The sequence below is a fragment of the Hyalella azteca genome, unplaced genomic scaffold (assembly GCF_000764305.2).
Source record: "Hyalella azteca isolate HAZT.00-mixed unplaced genomic scaffold, Hazt_2.0.2 contig15442, whole genome shotgun sequence".
Lineage (NCBI taxonomy): Eukaryota > Metazoa > Arthropoda > Malacostraca > Amphipoda > Hyalellidae > Hyalella > Hyalella azteca.
The window spans coordinates 346762-363848 of NW_025945296.1; the positions used below are offsets into that span (position 1 = coordinate 346762).

Here is a 17087-nt window from a genome sequence, read left to right on the forward strand (position 1 = left end):
ATATTGCAGGGAAAATTAATAATTTTTCAATAATGAGCTTAAGTTTTTAATGAATTGGTTTATGACGAATCAATTAGTTATTTTAAGAAGAAATAAACGTAACAACTGATATCTTATACAACATACTTTACCCTTTGATTTGAATTCAAAACTTTTCATTTAGCATGAGAATGTTGCGGTTGTTTCTATATATCATTTACACTCGAATGATGAATAAAATAGTTGTGTGAACTAACTTTAAAGTCGTCACTTTATACTTTAGGACATTTATTCAGACGTTGCTTTAGCTGTCTTTTTTGCGTCATCGTGCAGCGGAAAGAAAATAGAACAAGTCATGCAGCGCAGGGCAGGCAGAACAAGTCATGCAGCGCAGGGCAGGCAGAACAAGTCATGCAGCGCAGGGCAGCAGCTGTCTCTTATACACATCTAGATGTGTATAAGAGACAGGCAATAGGCGCTCAATGTAGCATAGATACCAAACTAAACGTTTCTGGAGCTTGATTCCACTCAAGGATGGTGGGAGCGACTACATGCGCACCTCTCCCTACAAAGCCCGGAGGCACACTGAGCTACACCTCATAGAAACACTGTATTTGTAGTGCTGGGCAGCGAATTAGCTCCTATCTAATCACTTGAAGAACTCCCCCACCCGCCCCCCCTTTCATGAAATGTCGTGAAATCATAAATCAACGTACAGATATGGAAATGGTACCGTTGGATAGGGCAGAATGTCAGCTTTAAAATGAGTATAAAAACCGAAAAAGTGAAAATTTTCTATTTTAGGGTGGACGCTCCCCTTAAAGCCGTTTTGCAATGCCATAGAATTTAGTTTATTATTTCGAGTCAACCACGATCGTTAACGGTTTTTAGAACCCACTTTTTTCGAGGACCTGAATAGAGTATGTGATACTACGTAAAACTATTCTTTTATGACCGCTTCTGAAACACTAGCTGCACCAATTTGACTATGGATGCAAACGCAAGTACCAACTTTGTAGGCTTTGAGTCCTGCTCCATAGGCCTACTGTATGATAGTGACCTCATTGAAATGCTTACCGATGATACAAATGAAGGAGAGACGAAAAATATGAAAAAATCTCCAGGATTCACAATGTTGGAGGTCATTTTTATGCTTCTCTCCAGACTGCAATGAAAATTTTATGCGTTAGTACCTCATAAAGTGTCCTCAGAAATAATAAACAACACAACATGTGTGCAGCATAGAGTTCAAAGAAAGTGATTTAAATGGCGCGTTCATTTATCCAATATTAGGCTCGCTTTGCTGTGTTTTAAGACGATGCTTGAATTTTGACATTCTGGAAAATTATTTTCCTATCATTATGTTAATTCTGGATTAATTCGTTATGAGAATTTCTAATGGAATGGCTGCAGAAGAATAAACAAGCAATTATAATTGCTCAATTTTCTTGATACGACATAAAAGAATAAAATCGTAAGGAAATTTTCACTCAATATATGTGATAAGTACTAATTCATCTTTAAAAAAACTCCAGCCTGGTCGACTTTGCAATGATCAATTCATCACTACTGTTTTCTATGTAAACCTATCGGTGCAAACGCTCTCACTAAGCCATGCATTTAATTTCTTGCCTTTGCAAGTTACAAATTTGATTTGTTGTTTCTCAGGTCCCGATTTCTGGGGTCTCATCAACCCTGACTGGAGTTTGTGCAGCCGCGGCCGACGTCAGAGTCCAATAGACATCGACCCTGCCAGGCTATTGTACGACCCCAACCTGCGACATCTACACATCGATAAACATAAAGTGAGGCTTAATTTAGCTCTTAATATAACAATATTTTTATTGTAACTTAATTAATATGATATAACTTGAGCGATATATTGTTAAGCTATAAATATTTTATTGAGCTCTTAATATAATAATATTATTATTGTATCTTTATATTATATTTTAACTTAAACAATATATTGTTATTATATAGGCTCTTAATATATTGTTTTAAATCCGTCAACGAATACATTGATTTGATTCCTGATTTTGACGACGATTACAGAATCGACGTCGATTTGATTCCTAAACGTTGTTATCACCCACTTAAAATATTGAAAAAACAAAGTTACAATGAAGTAATGTATTAGCTTGGAAAGATCGAAAATCTTAAGTTATGTCATCAGATAATAATATGATTACTCACTCAGTTTATATTGCAGCAGCGTTTCTGAGCAAGAAGCTTAAATTAATGAACTATTAAAGAAATTGGGTTCATTTTATTTACACGGCTATCTGGTCGAATATGAAAGATCATTCGTGAATTCAAGATCACCTCGATCAAACATTCAACTTCAAAATTGTGCAGGTCCACCCTATACTAATAATGTCATATGGAACTTAAATGCAAGTTAAGGTGTGCATAAAACTAACCTGCTGCTTGCCTTTATCAATTCCTGGTAATTAGTCAGTTGCTGCTTGCAAAAGCTCTCTGAAACCCATTAGAGATCTGCTAAGAAATTCCGCCCAGCCGCCGCTCGCACGATATAATATCAGTTCACATCACTTATCATTAACAGATGATTATCACTCTAATAAAGCAATGAGATCTTCTTTAATCATACTAACGTTTGATCTGTATTTAAAATTGAACAGGATTAGATGACACTTTACAGCAGCTGTGATTACAAGAGTATGATGTCTCAATAAGACGAACTAATTACCGTATTTGAATAATTATTATTAAAGCCCTCGTTCATATAGTGATTGAATATTGAGTTATTTTTGCACCAGATTTGATTGATAATTCTAAAATAATTGCTTGCGCACATCTTGGCATGAATACTTGAGAGTTAGTCGGTGATTGCTTCCATAGCCTTACTGGAAACCATTTATATATCGATTGTATGTATGGGTATAAACACATTTAAATAACAGAATTTATAAATCAAGTTGACTTAACAATTGAAAAACGGCAACTAATCTTAATTTTTTATCGAATCTGTGTTCTATTCCTCGTTTGCTTCTAATTCGTTGTCATATATTCTCGCGCGAATTTGCGTTTAAATTTTCATAATGTAATGAGCAAATTTGTTGAATAGTATTTGATCTTTCAAACTTGATTTTCATTTTGAACTTGATCGCTCTGGAAATAAATGATGCCAGTTAGAGTAAAACACCAGTGATCAACATGATGACTTAAATGTGAAAATCAAATATTCTTATTTTCAATCATTTAATGTAAGTAGTAAAAAATTTGATGATAAAATAATTAATTTAACTTTGATACGCATATGGTTAGTCTACAGAACTTGGAATTAATTTCCAGGAGAATTATCTTCATAATTTTTCCAGATTCTGATCAATAATGTATTTCTTTCTAATAGTATCCAGATGGCAAACTTCAATCGCCTTGAAGGCGGAAACGAATTTAATGATGTCATGAATTTATAATGTCATGAATTTAATGATTGCTAAGACTTCCCAATGGGCTTGCGTATGATTGTTTTTTCAATTCATTACGCAAGATGATGAAATAAACTCCTGTATGAGTAAGTAACAAATATCCATCTAAGTAGCAATTAAATTACCATCCCCTTATGTTTGGCCAGGTGAGCTGCACGGTAGAGAACACCGGTCATAGCGTGGTGGTGTCACTAGACTCCAGCAAGCCACCACTGAACGTCACGGGCGGCCCTCTGTCCTACCGCTACCAACTCACGGAAATTCACCTGCACTACGGCGCGTCGGACCAGCTCGGCTCCGAACACACCGTCAGCGGCAGGGCATTTCCCGCAGAGGTACTCAACTAAATTGAATTATATTGATTTTCAATATTGTATAAATAGCACACGCAAAGAAACTGTTCTTGTTTGTTGCACGGTCAATGTTGCTTAAATTTATATTTTTGGAGGTCATGCTGCAAAAGTTTATTTTAAAAATTAAACTTAGTGTCCTTGCCTCATATTCTGCATTAATTGAAAAAAAGTCAAGTTTTAAATTATCATTTAAACAACAGAATCAGTCATTCATTAACTTTCTAAAAGCCGCTAGAATCAAGCAGCTCCTCATTCCTTGATACACGGAAACTTCCTGTTTTGTACTTCGCACCAAGCAGCCAAATGTTGTGGGGAAAAGGCGAAGAGTATTTCGTAAAGGCAAGGTCATGAAGTTTTGTGTCCTACCTAGTCAGTTGCCACTGCACTGGACAAGTGAGTAGCGTGCGTTTGCTGTCGAGCGTACTTTTCTAATGGCCGTTCCGTTATCGCTACTCAACGACCATTCGCACTCCGTTCCGTATTCGTCCTTCAGGTCGAGTTCCTGATCGGAAATACATTGTTACGAGGGTAAACACATTTAAAAGCAAGTGGAAATTGTAAATGCAAGCGGGTAGGGTCCAAGGACCCTACATTATTTGAATAACTATATATGCCAAGCCATCGCCAACATACTCGCAAATATGCTTCAGCGAGTTGAAAGAAACTTCGAAAATCGATTATCTGAATAAATTGACAATGGGGACCGTCATTTATGCCATGTTATCATCAGAGCTAAGGGATTAAAAAACTAAGGCAATTTTTTTCGATAAATTTTATAATGTAATGATATCTTTAATAGTTATTTAGAGCTCTCAAATTAAAAAGTGTCCGTGAATCACCCTGTAGCAATGAAAGATCCCGTAACTCTTGGAGAACACGTTTTACAAAACTCAGAAGCCTTCTCTCATAGTTTTATATTCAGAGTTCTGCTACAAAAAAAAATATTACGCACATGCTCCTTTTTGAATGATTCTCAGTGCAAGTGAGTCGTAATGCTGCTCATCACATTTTTATATAAATAATGGCATACTCTACGTCATACTTTTCTTGGAAGTAACGGCGTTCATGTTTCATGTAGAGAACAGAGACCGTACAATTATTCGTGGCGTGCTAGCCATCCTACCGCTGCATGACTGATAGCTTGTCCCGCACATTAGCGTGCATTACGAATATGACGTGTAACATACAACGTCGCTCCTTGCTTCAATTCCAAAAGTTTTTTACTCTTTGTTTTCATATTATCCTGTCGTGTTTCTTGCTGCCCAAAATGGTTCTACATTTAATGAGCGTCAAATTGATAGGTTATAGATTGAATTGTTGAAGAAAGTGGCTAAGATTCGTATTTAGTATAGCAAATATTACCCCATATAGAAGTCGCAATTGAAATACCAGCAAGAAAATTTTCGAATTTTTTTCCCGGGTGAAAATTATTACATGACGTCTTATTCGAAGATATCTAAGATACTTTAAGATACTTCGAGTTTGACGAGTCTCATATTGGCATTGACACGAGCGCAAAACACCCCGTCTCGCATCGACTTCTCTAAAGTTAAAACAACCATTACAAAATATTTTGAATGCAGCAAGGAAGTATAATAAATCTTATATCAGCCCGACTTGCACTCGCATTTGGTGAATTCTTCAGCAATAGTTTCAACTTCTTACGTTCTCTTCACCAGGATATTGTTTCCGCAGACTAAGTATCACCGACACTCAACTAGGCGACGCTGCCGATGAGTATATATTTAAAATTTTCAGTTGTTGTAACCCGTATATTCTATTAGCAAGTTTACAGCTCATGAATAAACTTTTTATAGGAATGCGTAGACAATGTTTCACTTTCAATTATTAAGGCCTAAGTTGACATGATAACTCCGGCGAGTAGTTTACCTGAAGCAATTATATAAATTATAAATTAAAAAATATATATAAATTATTGACTAACTCACAGAATTACTCAGGCTATGAAGAAAGGTTTCTTGACGCTTGGAAAGATAAACTCGTACGCTTGATTAAAGTATTTTAGTAGTAGTAAAATAATACTAGTTTGATTTTCCATCGTGTTTTTATTATAAAGTAATGAGCATCAGGTAAGGGTTACATGTATTTTTTAGTGAGTTGGCGGTGCATAAAAATTGTTAGCACTGACTGAACTGGTGAGTTCAGCAGTTGAAATTAGTTTTCAGAACAATGAGTGACACAAATCTTTCGACAATTCCACTATTAGGTATTATATTTCTGTTTGAAGCCATTGCATAGTTACAGAGGTGGGCAGTAGCGTGCTACATGTAGCGGTAGCGGCGCTACATTTAAGCAATTGTAGCGGTAGCGGTAGCGCCCGATAATATTTAAGTAGCGATACGAGGTTTCACCGCTTTAGCGCTACCGCTACATTTGTAGATTAAGCCTTTAGATTTTACTTAATAGATTAAATATTATTTAGAAACCAGCATGATAAATACATAATATAAATTACAGAATAAAACTGCACGAAGTATTTCGGTGTAATGTTGTCAACCTAAGCCTGTTACTAGAGTCAACATGTTATTTGTTCGTCCAAAGGTGGGCAGTAGCGCGCTACATGTAGCGGCCACTACATTTTCAGTAGCGGTAGCGGTAGCACCCGCTACATTTAAGCAATTGTAGTGGTAGCTGTAGCGCCCGCTACATTTAGAGCATGTAGCGGTAGCGGCCGCTGCATTTCAAAGTAGCGCTGCCCAGCTCTGCATAGTTATTGTATCAGTGGAACCGATACGCTTGAAATAAGCAAAGTTTTTGAATCGGGATGTACATTTTTCATCATAAAAGATGTCCACAATGATTAATTGAATTATCAATATATGCGTAGATGTAATCGATAAAGTATTCCATTTGGAGTCCTGTGCTTCAGATAGAAGAAACAATCATTTAATAAAATATCGAACCAAAATAAATTAATTTTGTCCGTAATAAATTTATAGTTATCGCTTGCATGAGCAGTTTACGTTGTAATTGAATGCTGCAACTGATTTGATTGATAGATGAATCATTGAGTTAAGCCATACAAGTTGAATAAGAAAAGCTATAAATGATGAAACCATTCTGATGTTATTGTATAAGCATCGTGTCGTATGAATTGTAGAAGGATTTTTTCAAGTCACAGACGTAAACATGCAGAAATTCTTGAAGGATGTTAAAGTCTCGTCACTTCTTTTAGAATAACATGAAACAATCCTGATGTTCTTGTATAGGCGTCATGCCATACGAACTGTAAAAGGATTTTTTCAAGTCACAGACGAAAACACGCAGGAATTCTTGAAGGACGTTGAAACCTCGTCACTTCTTATAGAATAATACAGTATGTGACCACAACAGCTCCTAGCAGCCACTCCAGGCCATCGATCTAGTGGCCAAGCCATGAAAGTGCCATTGAATTTACAGTCACAAGAGTTCAGTGATGCAGCAGTTCATCCGAATCTATAATCCTGAGGCAAACACGCCACGTGTAGTAGATACGGCGTGCGCCGAGAATTTACAATTTACTTTAACTATACAATCGTTCAAGAGAGCAAAACTTTTTGATAAGTTTGTAATTAATGTTTTTTTAAGTCTCGTAGTTTCTGTTGTTAAAAATTTTCTAGATTATTTGATGAGCTAAAAAAGATTAGTTGTATCGAATTATTCTCCAATGCTACGAAATTTTTCTTCGTGATGCATGAAAATTTGAAGAGTCGTTGACCCAGAGAGAACCTAGTTAAAAGATACTGAATATACAATATATATAACTGAATGTACAATATATACCATTGAATCTCGAAAAAAGTATCTGGAACATGAGAAACTACAGAACGCTAGTCATTGAATGTCTTATATAGTAACCAACATTTTCTACATAATGTTGTTACATACTCATGATCTTGTAAGTTGAGTGCGAGTGGTGCGCCAATTTACTCGATCGTTAGGGATTAACAGTGATCGGATCAGCATAAGAGCGAGGGCTAAAGGTGTCCTGCCGCTTCATGTTTAGATCCAATAAAGTTTAAAATAAATTTGTTTCACGCTCTTGACCGACACAAAAATGATTCAGTGACCGAGTGTAGCTCCAATCACATTTAATCGATCACTAAAGGCCCCGCTATTGGCTTACAATTCTTCGGGCCAAAGCTCATTATGTTTAATATTAGAGACTGCGTACTGGATCTGATCGAGCGACAAGTAGGTGGTTAACCTAGTCGGCAGTCGCTCCAGAAATCGACTTTATGTAGAGCACTGACGATATCATCTACTGGTCGATCAACTAATTTTTTAACTTCTTGAATTTCTTTTAGACGAAATGAACGTAATAACTAAGTAACGCTAGAATTTTACTTGTATTTTGTTCAAGCTACTTTCCTCGAATGGCATTGAATGACCACCTATCAGGAAAAGAGAACTTTCGAAGTTGACTTATGTCATGTCAGATGCATAATGTAATTCAGATAACATGAAATTATACAGTTGCATGACAATGAAGTTGATCGACGTTCAGCATGTCAAAATTCATTTATAGTCTCATAGGTATGCACAATAAGTTATTGAGCTTGGAGGAGTTTGGTTCGTCAACTAAAATTTATACATCATACGTACTCTCAGATAGATTTTAGTCTTTATTTGAGCATTTGATCACGTTTTTAGATAATGAATAGTATTGATTAGTGATGTAAATGCTTACTTAATGTTGATTAATGATGTGAATGCTTGCTCGATCATTAATCCTCACGTGTTTTAATAATAATATTATAATATACGTGCTGAGACGATGTAAGACCAAGACGAGTAAAAATGTGGTCAAGAAAGCAGGTGTGGCTCCTGGTTTAGAATCAAGAACCTCCAACATGCGCTACTAATCGATTTTGCGGACAAAGGCACAATAGATGGCTGGTGTTGCTCGGGTGTTCGGCCATTTGTTGTAAAATGTCGTAACCAGCCTTATTTTCGGCGCCTGACACGTAATAATCTCTCGGACTTTGCTTGGAACTGCCTCATGAATTCTGAATAATCCATTCCCTGGCTTAGGTCTTTATTGATGCCCTTGCGATCGCCGCTAGAATTAATTTTGAGGAGAATATATTCGAAATACCTTGAGTGATTATTATGTTCATAAAGCCGCGCTCGATTTCTACATCTGTCTATAAATGATACCCTCCACCACAAAACTAAAGTAGAGATGTAAAATAGATGTACCTGTATAACTAATACGGCATCATCAGCATGATCTGTATAATTTAAATTAATATTCATATTTTATTATTTTTTTAATTAATTCCATCATCTGATTATATAATTTAGAGCGAGTTTGAGATTTGTTCAGATTACTTTTTTTAATACAGTGAGCAACAAATAATGCGGTCCATATTTAACATGGTGTTTTAAAGCTCAGGTCGAACTTCGTAAACCTAATTTTTTTTAATTGATCCTTATCTATTTTCAGTCATGTAGCAAAGCTTGATCGATACGAATTTTTTCATACTCATTTTTATTTTCATACATTAATGCCGGTAGACTCTAAATTAAGCAAGCTAAAATTAGAAGTCATGAAAAAATGTATATGCTGGAATTTTACTCATTTTAGAAACGTCTGATGAGAACATGAGGGATTTGGAATCAATATTTAATAGAAACCAAGCATTCATTACTAATAATAACTTGAATATTCGTCGCTTTACTGACCGATTGAGGGATGCGAAGCAGAATTCGATGTAAATGAAAGCATATATGTTGAAAATTTAATTTTATTGTCAGAATTGTGTGTGAATTTGATGAAATTCTCATGGTAGCAAGTTCTATAAATTTTAAGGTAGAAGTTTTTTCTTGAATTATCTGGAAAGGAAAATAATGGAAATTATATTTTAAAGAATATTTCATGGATAATTTCGCGCGAATTGCAAATCATGTGTGCAGCAAATCGTTTTGAAACTGAATAAAATTAAAATTTTATCAGCATTCGTTTTCAATGATGACACGTTTGTTCCAACCGATTGGGCACTGTTTTACATGTACTTTTTACACACATACACTTTACAAAATTAATCGAAGATATACCTTGGAGTTTGGATAAACTTTTAATTGAATACAATGCAACACGATACAAAAATATCTGCTACTTAAGAATAACCTACAATTAAAAATTGTAAAAGAGGGAATGATTTTCGCTTGTGTAAAGGAATTTTAGAGAGTCATTTGTAATGTTTTGATGAAATGTTTTACTTTAATTCATAAATGTTTTATCTTTTTTCCAGTTACAGCTACTCGGCTTTAACTCTTGTTTAAATGAGTTTTAGAACGTAAGTCTTCATGCCGCTGTTTTGATGTAATGTTTCACTTTAATTTATAAAGGTTTTATATTTTTTCCAGTTACAGCTACTCGGCTTCAACTCTCAGCTGTACTCCAATTTTTCACAAGCTCTTGACAAAGCTTATGGCATTGTTGGCATCTCGGTGTTAGTTCAGGTGAGTTATATTACGCACGACTGTGAATAATAAACTGAAAAGTAATTTCACGAATAAATTGTTTCTAATTCTCATTCCATTCAATTAACTTTCACTTTATACTAGATATTCCAATTTAATTTGAATCCATAATTTTTATATGGCCTGCGATCGCTCAACTAATGGCAACGAAGCCTGTTTAAAGAAAATAAAAGTTTTCGCATTGCCAAACTTGACCTAGCAATGGCATTTGCACTTGTTTTCCTATTTATTGCACAGTTTATAATAATTACGTTAATTATCAAAAGTCGAGTTAAATGGTTCTTCCTTGAAGAGATAATTAGTGGGGATGTATTAGGAAGTTTATTATTAAAAACAGCGTGCAATTTTTGACTGCGTTCAACGACCTGGTGTAAACTTTGCTGCGAAATCTAAATTTGCCACAATTTCCCATCTTGTATGAATTTAATTCGCTTTATCATACAAGTACGCCTGCTTTATTTTATTTTAAATTTAGAAGTCACAGTTAGCTTTCCTTGCTTAATGATTCATTCTTTAAGAAGTGCATACACTTGATGCAATTTCATATGATTGTTCAGTCCAGAAAACATATGATTTTATTTTTTGCTTTATTTATTTTTCTTCTATTCTATTGCTGCAGATTTACTTAACAAATAACTTTTTCTGGTCATACATGTTCTCTGGAAATATGTATGTTCATTTCTTTAACAATCATAAATTTTTCTTTCAGCTGGGAGAAAATTCAAGTCCATGGTTGAGTCTCCTAACAGAAGGTGTCGAAAATATTAAATTTGTCGGTGAGTAAGACATTTATTGATTTGCCTTACTTCACGTTGCTCGAATTTTTACTGTCATGCACTAGTTTTATTTTCTTAGACATGAATACAAGAGAGGACTGCGAACTCTTGTATTTTAAAATAACTACGTACGTCCTTTACTCTCGCAATCAAGTCATGGAAGTCACATTCTTAATTCGTATGGATGAATTTTTTTACGGAAAGGGAGTTTCTCCAATACGGGACTCTAACAAAAGTTTAAACGTCACGCGGACGTTTTTTTTATTTGTATCTCATTACGTCATCGCATCAGAGATCAGTACGAACGGAAAAAATTTATGTACTTCTAACGCAACTGCATTGAACCCTTCTAATCCTTCCGGAATAAACGATTATACGGGAATCAATTTTCATTCATATACATTTACAGGCATCATCAAAATATAACTTCGACCAATTTAATACATTATAAAGTCATTATGAGCACTCGGGATGAATTTGTACCAGTTCACATTTATCGCCAAATTGACTGCATCTGTTTTGTCTTCTTACAAATATAATTTTACCCTCAGTTCTAGTAATCCTGTTGATGATCGTGGCGACTCTTATATATTAACTTAAACTCCACTGCGCGACTCCGATATATTTTTCATTTGGAATTTATTAGTAAGTATTTTCAATTGCTTTCCAGCCATTTGTGATGTGATGAGAGTAGATATTTCAACCATGATTAATAAGTTACCGTGTAAATGGACTACATCTCAATCTCATCAAGATCTGTCAGCAGGAAGCTGCATTACTAATACACTCACAGGATCATGTAACAGAGAACTTACATACTTTGTTTCATGTCTAAGAGAACCGCAAAAAGCTATGCCACTCATGAACAGAAAAGCACCACAATACACGTATGTGGAGCTGTGGTACGAGCAGTGCAGCTAGTTGAAGTAGCCTCGCTACATTGTGCCTTGCGACAGAGACGGATGCTTTGTCTGCCACATTCAAAACCACAAACTTCACGATCGAGCAGAGTCCCTCACCAGCACTCTTTTTCCATAACTTATTCAAGTTTAATCGATGCCTGGCTTTGAGTGAGGTTTCAGTTATAATTGCTTGTTTTTCACAGTTTTTCTGATAATTGTATTAGCTTTCTCTACTGTTTATGCAATGGGAGAAACATGTACGATTGAATTAAAGGGACAGAAAACATGCATTACATATATAACTCGATTCACTTTTACTAATATTTAATTAGGAAGAAATTATCAATTTTATATTAGTTGAACTCATTACTATAGTGCTTAGAAATTGTTAGTGAAATTTAAGAAAACTTAAGCATAAATTACGTCAACTTTGATGAATTAAGAGGCTTTGATGACAATTTTTTCGTGTCGTATAATACTTTAACTTCGTTGAATCGTTTGATAGGGATAGCACTATATTGTCGTGTCACATGTTTCATAAACTTAGTAGACTTGAAAGGCCAAAATGACGATAACATTTTTCAATCGAAACTTTGCTAGCATCTATGCCCGAGATTCAGAAACTGGCACTTCTTACCATGGTTGAAGCGAGGTTTTTGCAACTATTTAACAAATTACGAATACATTAACTATTTCTTAAAGTTCGCATTCATTTAAATTTAAATTGATTTCTAAAATAAATCGGATACAGAATAATATTTGAGCAGGAATCACTTTTCCATTTTCTGTTGCAAAATATGCAGCATAGTCTTTTTATTTAAATTCTATAGACGATTGTAAAATCGTCACTTCCTTGAATTAAGTTATATTTCTACCACCCTCTTCAGGGATTGTAGTGTACGGGAGATCCCTGGGGGAAGTAGAATAATTTGAATCTCAGGAAGGAACAAAAATCTCTTGCAAGATATCAAATTTGTTTTAGTAAAAGTACGATAAGTTATGAACTTTATGATCTTAGACTGATTTTTCCAGTAACTAAAACACTAGCAATTTGACATCACACGTCATTTTTAATGGAGTGAGAGCTAATAACGCATAGAGCAATTAAAGTTCATAATTAGTCGCATAGAGTTCAATTCATAAGCAAGTAGTTCATAATTTTGTTAAATAATTACGATGACAATTTGTACGAAAGAAAATAATTAATGAAATTTTCGAAAATTCATTTTCGTCAGTCATTGCTGGAAGGTGTTGGTGTCTTAATTCTGCGAAAATATTCTCAACAAATCAGAAAAGCCACCTGAAAGCGCAATAAAATAGGAATCCGCTAAATATCACTTATCTGGCCAGATCTTCTTTATATATTAATCCTTTACTACAAAATAAAATAAAAATCGAGCTACTAAAATCACTCGATTGCTCAAAACACAAATTAACAAGGAATTTAAAACAGAGAAGATGGCACAGAATTTCACCATATCTTTCTTAAGGAAAACGTTTCGGAAACCAGCTCCATCGTCAGTTGGACAAACCTAGAAAGTAAATATAATATCATTAAATAATCCAAAATAAAAATTCAAACATTACAAGCAAAAAAGCCTAAAAGGCCAATTTTGCTGTGTTATTTTAGGTGGATTTGTCTTTTATTGTCAATTTTAGGTTTTAATGATCTTTGCTTGTATGAATAGAAGTATAGGTTGCCAGATATAATATAATAAATATAATCATCAAAATTGATAAGAACGTATTTTATCTCAGTGAGTTCTTGAAATTTAAACTTTTTCTGCGCATGTATTATTAAAAATACACGATTAGAAACTGATTGTCATTTTTAATTCACGGTTGCACTGCCTCCTGTTCGACATACATTAATCTTAATTGAAACTTCAAAATCACTTCTTTCAATATCGATTAAGCCAATCAAATTATTACGGATTGCACGAATAATTCTAACAAATAGCCTTGTCGTGAATATGAACGATTATCGACGTGTTAAGTATAAGTTGTGAGCTAAGCTAATCATCGACACTTCTGACGACTACATCAGTTCCTCAGCCACAACTTTCAAGCGAATAGTTTCACGGAATATTATTTTACGAGGGGATAGTTTTACGAATGTTGTATTTCATTGATATTCGACAACTGGAATCTCGTCGGTACGCTTAAAAATTTCTTTCCACAATGAAAAAATCGAATTAAGTTCAATATATTAAAATTACCTCGAAGATACTAACACATTTTTCTTCATTTTCTCGTTCCGCGAGTATCAAAGTCCCCTATAAACATTGTATTTCATTTTCCATTATTATCCAATACACAAGTTGAATGATTTAATAATTGTTTCAAATAATTATTTATGTTAAAAATGTGAAAAAATTATTTCCCAACTGTGCACTGATTTATTAGTGTCTTGTCTTCATCACAAGCATTCGTGCTGCCATTGCCTCCCCCCAATGCCAGATTTGCAGTAGCATTTTCAATGCATCTATGACGGAGAACATGATTATTATGGCTGCACTGGATCATAAAATCACCGTAATTTATGACGATTGCTGATCAATAAGCCACTGATAATCCAAGTCAATGGCGACCTGTTAACTTTTTCTGTGACTGAATTACGTCTTACGAAAGTTTGAGATTCGAACGGAATTGTCATAAAATTTAGAAAACTACTTGCTGGTTGTATACCGATTTTCGTAATGTTTGGTAGACAAAAGGTGTGAACTTATAGGGCATTCTCAATGATCGAAGACTATTCTTATTTTTTCTTGATGATTTATTAGATTTAAATTCCGACGTGGCTTCAATTTTTTTGTAGCTTTCTGGAAGGAATAAATATTTCTGTGTATAATATACATATATAGAAAACATTTGAACATTTATCTTTTAAACAGTTGAAAAAACAGGGTGCAGAAAATGTATGAACGCTGGAAATGTATTCAAAACTCGAGTATAAAAACATGAATAGTTTCAAAAAATTATTCCGACACACCTACTAATGAAATTATCCTCTTGAATCGTCAACATTAAAACGCCGGTTGATTATGAAAACAATAACATAGTAATAAAATTTATTGAAGTGAATAAAGGCGGATTCACGTAGCCACGAATGCTCCTCGATGCGTAACAGATTAGGCAGCAAAGTGGCGACTGAATTAAAGGTACTCCAGTCAGGTCAAATTTGCTCTATAATCAAAAGTTCAACCTGAACACTAAGCCTCCACACGAACAGTTGGCCAGGCTCAACATTACAATAGTCATCCTTCAAATCAGGTCGAGACCTTCCCTCGAGTCTTCAGTTATTGTAGATTTGCTACTACGAATTTCAATTATTTAAATGAGGTTGTGTCATTTTAAGGCGATAGTGTAATTTAACGGTGAAATTTAAGGCAAAGAAATCGCCACGAATGAGGTAGTAACCTCAAATAAAAATAATTTTTAATCTAAAGCCGTTATTCTCGGTTAATAATTTAACGCTGAACGAAAAAATTGTGAAATTTTACGTTTATTCAAGTAAAATTCAGATGTTATTGCGAGTAATTCATGTAGATAATTAAATGTCGTAATTCTCGATGCAAAGTAATGAAAAGGGCAATTTATAGCGTAGGTCTAAGGTTGAGCCCAGCAATAAGTCAAAAGCAAAGTAAAATAGGTGCCACGGAACGAAATTCTCAAGAAACAAAATGGATTCATTTCCAACTATGTATGGAAATAACATTTGCTGAAATTAGGAATTATTTCCTCGTTTTGTATGCAAAAAGAATGCAAGTTTTCGCCATTGTATGACTTATTGAATTTGTATCGTAGTGTGGAAACAGAAGCAGCAAAATTTTAGAATAAAGACGTCGTTTATATGTTTTTTTTTTTCGATGGTCTGTTAAATCAACCAGTTCCACTGGGTGTAGTCAATTGTATGAATAAATCTGAGGACGACCTATTTAATATTTCATGATTTTTTCCTGTGTTCCTTCATGATAAGTAAATGAGAGCAATATAAAAAATCATGTGTTTATATTGCTATATAACAATATAAACAATTATCCATTTCGCAGATACATTCATTTACACAACCACTAATCCATCACCCAGATGCTCCGTTGCTATGCACAGCACTAAACTTGCTCGTATTCGTGTCTGTATCTGTGAAGAGACGTTAATTGAAACTGACAGGCATCATTCTTCTGTATTAAAGCAAACTAGAAGAGTGCATTTCTGCTTCTTGCTCGTGACCAACGTAAAGAATCAAGCTTATCTTGATCTTTACCATGACGTTCATGAATTACGTGCTTGAGCCGATTAATTTGGCACCAACTTGTGTTAGTGGAGCTTAAACATATGAATTCGTTAATGAAAATTTAGCTGAATCTAGTTTCAATGAGGTCTCAATAAAAGAGCAATAATTTGAATTTTATTAATTTTTCTATCCAAATTTTGAGCCTTCTAATATGAATTTTCTTTATTAACGCTTATTAAGTTGTAATTTTTCCTTATTAAAGGAATCAGTGAGTAAATTAAATGCTGTGACTGAAGTCCGTAGACTAATTCTGTTCTAGCGCGCTGGTAATGAAAGTGGTTGAGTGGGGACTCTCACACTTATCAATAAACTCTTTTATTTATTACCAATTAGCGTAAGTTGAATTCATTAATCGTTAGAAATTAACTATAAAAATATGAATTATAATCTATCTCGGCGTTTGAGTTCATTTTTAATTTAAACATTGGGGTTGCATAAAATATTAGGATCATCAAAATTGAGGCAGCTATAATTGCGAAATTTCTGATTTAAATTAGCCAGGTACTTGGGTGATTGAGCACAGCAAGATTGGAACAATGAGCTTCGGGTTTGAGGTAACAATGAGCTTCGGGTTTTTACCAAACGATTAAAATTAAATGACAAAACTAAACTTGGGAAAGTTTATTTCGATGATGCAAATATGTTTCATACAGGCGACTCGTTCACGATACCACAAGTGTCGTTGCACGAGCTGCTGCCACACACCCCATACTATGTGACCTACGACGGCTCTACCACCATGCCTGCGTGCCACGAGACCGTCACGTGGCTCGTGCTCAACAAACCTGTATACATCACCAAGCCCCAGGTGAGGCGTGGCTGCTATTTTTTCAGGGCCA

The 17087-nt window shown here is 34.7% G+C and overlaps 1 protein-coding gene across 1 annotated transcript in view; it reads left to right on the forward strand.

Annotated features, from left to right (window-relative positions):
- LOC108664580 (carbonic anhydrase-related protein 10) overlaps positions 1–17087 on the forward strand; it is a 46257-nt gene that overhangs the window by 24251 nt on the left and 4919 nt on the right. The window contains exons 3-7 of the mRNA XM_018151194.2: positions 1648–1784; positions 3581–3769; positions 10160–10255; positions 10986–11052; positions 16902–17056. Of these exons, the coding sequence (XP_018006683.1) occupies positions 1648–1784; positions 3581–3769; positions 10160–10255; positions 10986–11052; positions 16902–17056 (644 nt within the window). The remainder of the gene's footprint in view (positions 1–1647; positions 1785–3580; positions 3770–10159; positions 10256–10985; positions 11053–16901; positions 17057–17087) is intronic.